This window comes from Martes martes (assembly GCF_963455335.1).
Source record: "Martes martes genome assembly, chromosome: 16".
In the NCBI taxonomy this organism is placed as follows: Eukaryota; Metazoa; Chordata; class Mammalia; order Carnivora; family Mustelidae; genus Martes; species Martes martes.
This window is the reverse complement of record NC_137904.1, coordinates 44,894,422-44,899,174: the sequence shown is the minus strand read 5'-3', so window position 1 is coordinate 44,899,174 and position 4,753 is coordinate 44,894,422. Positions and strand designations below refer to the sequence as shown.

General features: G+C 50.1%; 1 protein-coding gene across 1 annotated transcript; it reads right to left on the bottom strand.

Annotated features, from left to right (window-relative positions):
* Nucleotides 1-1,633: 1,633 nt before the first annotated feature.
* EIF1 (eukaryotic translation initiation factor 1) lies at nt 1,634-3,835 on the bottom strand. Its single transcript, XM_080826860.1, has 4 exons — nt 3,557-3,835; nt 2,693-2,856; nt 2,445-2,546; nt 1,634-1,854 (listed from the first exon to the last, which is right to left on the bottom strand). The coding sequence occupies exons 1-4, from the start codon at nt 3,585-3,587 to the stop codon at nt 1,810-1,812; spliced, it is 342 nt and encodes a 113-aa protein (XP_080682986.1). The 5' UTR covers nt 3,588-3,835; the 3' UTR covers nt 1,634-1,809.
* Nucleotides 3,836-4,753: the final 918 nt, after the last annotated feature.

The following is a 4,753-nucleotide window of genomic DNA, read 5'->3' as shown; positions in this document are numbered from 1 at the left end:
TCTCAATAGCCTAGCACAGGACCTACTGTTATTAACCTACTTGATTCCGTTTTATTTTCCAATTGCGGTTTTCTGGGGGTTGGCCTCCAAGGCTGCTACTAGAAGTTTCTAAGAGCCCTTCTTCTCTACAGTCAAATCTTAGATTTACAACAATCACCCAAACATTCTAACAATGCCATCATGTTTGGTAGCACTTGGTTAAGCTCGTTTGCTAAACAGAGGTTTTATAGGACCTTAAATTAGACCACGTCTATCTCCCGTATTATAATCCTCTACTCTCATGGCAATGGCCGCCATCTCAGCCTCCCATCTCATCTCCTCTTCTAGGTTGGCCTCTGTAGAGTCTTGTTCACAAGGCTGCCGGCTGACCATCTACAAGAGGGGACCAAGTGTGGATTCTTCAGGACTCCTCTGCAGTTTGCAGCCTGTATTTTATGACCTGAAATTGGTACCACTTCATGATCCACACGCTGGGAGAATTTTAGCAGACTTAATGGCACCAGGAACAAACTTCCACATACTCATTGCCCTTTCAAGGGATGGCCTCCGGGCAGTACTTCAACTTCTCAGAATACTTCTAGTCACTGAACTGTCACTGATAAACCAACCTATTCCCTAGAAAAGGCCCTTTTTTTGTACCTCCTACGGGTGTGAGGATTAAATCAAGTCCCACACTACTGTCTGTCCCTTTGTTACAGCCTTCAAGCTAACGTCCTATTACTGAGCAGACTCCAAACTGCTCCACAGAGCAAGTTCCTCCATAACCACCAGGAAAGGACAGCCCTGTTACCACATCTGTCCACCATGCCTGCAACACAGGTGACCTGTGGAGAACTTGGGAAGGAAAAAGCTCACTTTTCTTGGCCAAGAGGTTGAGGTCCCAGTTGAGCTACGGGCATAAGCTACTCCTCACTGCCCATTTCTGTGGTTCCTTCACACATACGAGACTGATTATAGATAAAATACAATCTTCAAGTCAGGTGTTTCTGAAAACAAGTTTTATTTAAATAAGGGTTTAAATACATTACATAACATTAAAACTGAAGGAAGAAATAAACCAAAAAACCAGTCTGTTACTTCACATGGCATTGGGCAGCTGTCGCTAATAAGTTGCAAGCTCTACAGCTAGCTACGTGACTGACACATCAGTTTGAAGTTTGTTCCCTTGTCAAAAGTTTAACTCAGATAGAAGGTTGGCCTCACATTCTGGTGTTTGGACATCGATTAGCTAGGATATGTCTGGTCAAAAAGACCTGGTGGCAAGTCAGATGTCCTAGGACGCCTCACTAGAGGGAAAGTGGCTGCCCTAAGCTCTGCCCACCTGGTCGGGTTGGAGACACCAGGGATCGAGCTTTGACTACCAGTGACTCCCTGTAGCAGCACAGCTGCGGTTGCTGTCTTACCCCATCCTGTCCTCTCAGCTTCACCGTGAACTGTTCAGGTGGTGACATTCTCTTAGGGCAGGGAACTCTGAAGAGGGAGAGCCGAGGAGCTTCTGGCCAGACATAGCTGTCTGTGATCTTGGGGCTCTGGGCTGGACCGAAACCTCACGTTACTGCTTGGTTTCAGGCCGGACACCGCCAGGCGCCTACTGCTTGACCTCTGTTTAAATGAGGGACTTCAAGACTAGACAGCATGGCTCTTTTCAGTTTATTGCATGAAGGAGTTACACTAGTCCAAGTTAAAAGCAGACCCCAAATGGTTACATTATACAAGCTGTGAGGTTTTTAAACTTGTGACAAGGGACAGAAGGGAAATTCTACTCATTGCAAGGAAATCCTCACTTAAGCTTCAGTGAGCCAAAAGCACTTAAAACCCATGAACCTTCAGCTGGTCGTCCTTAGCCAGTCCAATCTGCAAAGAAAAGAAAACAAGGTTATAAGAGGGGATAGGAAAAGAATTAAAGTGTCCATTTCTGATGGCAACAACTTTTGTCTGCTTGCTTCTACACTGGGCAAAAGTCCCAGAGCCATGGCACACACTTTGAGCACCAGGGGCACAATGGTTTGTAACTCAGGGTATGCAGTTAAGAACCAATGATGTAATAGGATTTTAGCACTTAGAACAGCCAGCCAGACATCCTGTTTTATTATCTGTGTGCAATTTAAAATGGCATCTTTAAAGTAGATCCACAAACACTGCATCTGTCTGGCTAAGTTGGTAGAGCACGCAACTCTTCACCTTGGGGTTCTGAGTTCAGATACCACGTTGGGTCCAAGTAGAGATTACTTAAAAAAAAAAAAAAAAATTGTAGGGTGAAAAAAAAAGATCCGTGCAAACAGTGATATAAGTCAGACAAGTCTACTGGTGTATATATTTCAAAACTCAACCACTGTTTTGCTTAGCCCTATAAAACAAACTTCTGTGTCCCCAGGAGAGCTTGAACAGACAACAAAGAATCCGACAGTGGCACAAATGGATTCTGAAGAATTGACTGAACTCACCTCCACCAGGAACTGGCATATGTTCTTGCGCTGGTCACCCTGTAGCTGAATTACTTCTCCATATTCTGGATGCTCAATTACAGTACCATTGCAGGCAAATTTCTGCAAGCACCAACGAAGCAAAACAAATTAGACCAAGCCAAACAGGCAGAGGGCACTAACAATCCCTAATGAGAAGCAATCCAAGTCAGCACCCCCCACCCGAGCAAGTTAAATGTGATTTTCCTACAATCTCATTTAAGACCTACCTTCTTAAACGCCTTCACTAGTTTCTTTTTATCGTAATCATCAGCGATCCCTTGGACAGTAGTAAGGGTCTTCCTGCCGTTTCTCTGTTGAATTCTTATATGGATATAATCCTCAGTGCCAGCAGGAAGCAGATCATCACCCTTACTTGCATCAGCAAAGGGGTCTGGGAAGAAAGATCAAGCTCGTTTAGAGCTGTTGGGGCTCAGACGCCACTGCCACCCTTCCAAAGAACCTTTTCTGTGCGCGCACAAATACTGAAATCGCCAGGGCTTAGGTCACGTTAGATCTGTCCTTGCTGGCTGTCCGCAAACGGGTCAGTCCGGGACGGCCGGCTTTCCCAGCGCCAGGGAGAGCCTGGGCCTCCTGCCCCAGGCCCGCCCCCGGAGGATGATCACGTGCCGGGGGAGCCTGGGCCGGCAGGCAGCGCCCCACCCGGCTGATGCAACAGGCCGGAACCCGAGCTCCAAGGCGGGGCCGAGCTTCCCGCTCCATTGGCGCGAGCGTTTGTCACTTAGGGCTGGCGCCGCCTCTCACTCCCAGCTCCGTGACAACGGCGGTGACGTAACGGACGTGACGCAGGGGTGGCGGGAGGGGGCGGGTGTGGCCCAAGGCGGCCCGGGAGCCATTAGTAAATGCGCCACCCGAGACGCCGGGCCCGCCCAAGGGCTGCCTCCCTGCCCGCTCCTTCCGGTCGCGCTTTAAGGGCCGACCCCAAGGCCCAAGTCGAGGCCCCGCTTCCTGCGAGCCCAAACACCTTCCATTAGCCTGCGTTTACGAAAGCCCGGAGCATCCGGCAGGTGTCCGGGCCCGAACACTTCGCCGCCCCACCCAGGCCTCTCCCCTTGGACCTTTCCGTAGCTTACCGAAAGAGTGGAGGTTCTGGATAGCGGACATACGATACGATTCCTTTTCCTCGGTGGAAACGGCCTGCGGAAGGCGGCGGCGGCGGGAGAAGGCGGGCGGGGGGGACGGAGCGTCGGGAAGCGAGGGGGCTCAAGGGGGAGGCTGCTGAGTCCTCGGCGGCGGCTCAGTGACTGGGGCGGAGGGGCGGTGCCTGTATTCACTTATATAGCCGCCCCTGTGACGCCAGCGCGCTGCCCTCACGTTCCGGCCCCACCAACGCGTCGTGGCCTCCGCGCCCTGGCGCCGCCGCTTCCGATTGGTTCGGGGGCGGGGACGCGGGACGGCGCTTGCGCAGGAACTTTTGCGCTGCGGGAGGGCGTCCTCTCGAGTCCGCGAGAGGTGGAAGGGGGAGGGAAAGGTTGGTCCGTCTAGGCGCCTGCGCAGTGCAGGAGGAGGGTGTCAGGGTGGCGCAGGACGCTGGCGGAGGCTTCAGGAGAGCGTTGATTCTTATGTTCTCTGGCACGTTCCACCTTGTTGACCCTGTTGCAGCCCTGTCTGCTTGAAAAGAGGCTTTTCATGGGTTAGATCGGCTCTCCTTAAATAAGGCTTAGATGCTGAACCTCCCAGACGCGACGAATTCCCACTGTCTCATACTCTCCCAGTTACCCATGTAATCTTTCTTACGGATTTAGAGCAGCACTTTTAATCAACACTGATATCAACACTGGTATCAACAATGATATAACCCAAGCCTTAACTTCATCATTTAGATTAAGTTACTCTTCAGATGAATCTAATCTAAAAATGGATTAATCTAATTTAAATACATCATTCATATAATGTAAAGAAAGAATGCCCAGCTCATTAACCTGGGTTCAAGGGAGAGTGACGCGGGCTCTGGGGGCTAAAAGAATTCAGGCACCCGAAGGGTGTCCTGTGTGTCCTCCAAATTGTGTGGGGTAGAACCTTACCAGAGAGGAGTCAAAATATTTTCTTCAAAACAGTCAACCTTTCTTGATCTTTCAATATATAAATTGAAATGTTCTCAGTTGCAAGGGTGAATAGAGGGGATTTAGACACTAAAGGCTTCCAGGGGCCAGGAAGGTAAGATAAAGGAGTGTGATGTGACAGGGTGTGGAGGGGACCAGGGTGAGAACTAGGGGTTATCGCAGCTATGGGCGATGTGAGCCCAAGGTGACACATAGAGGGTGGGAAAG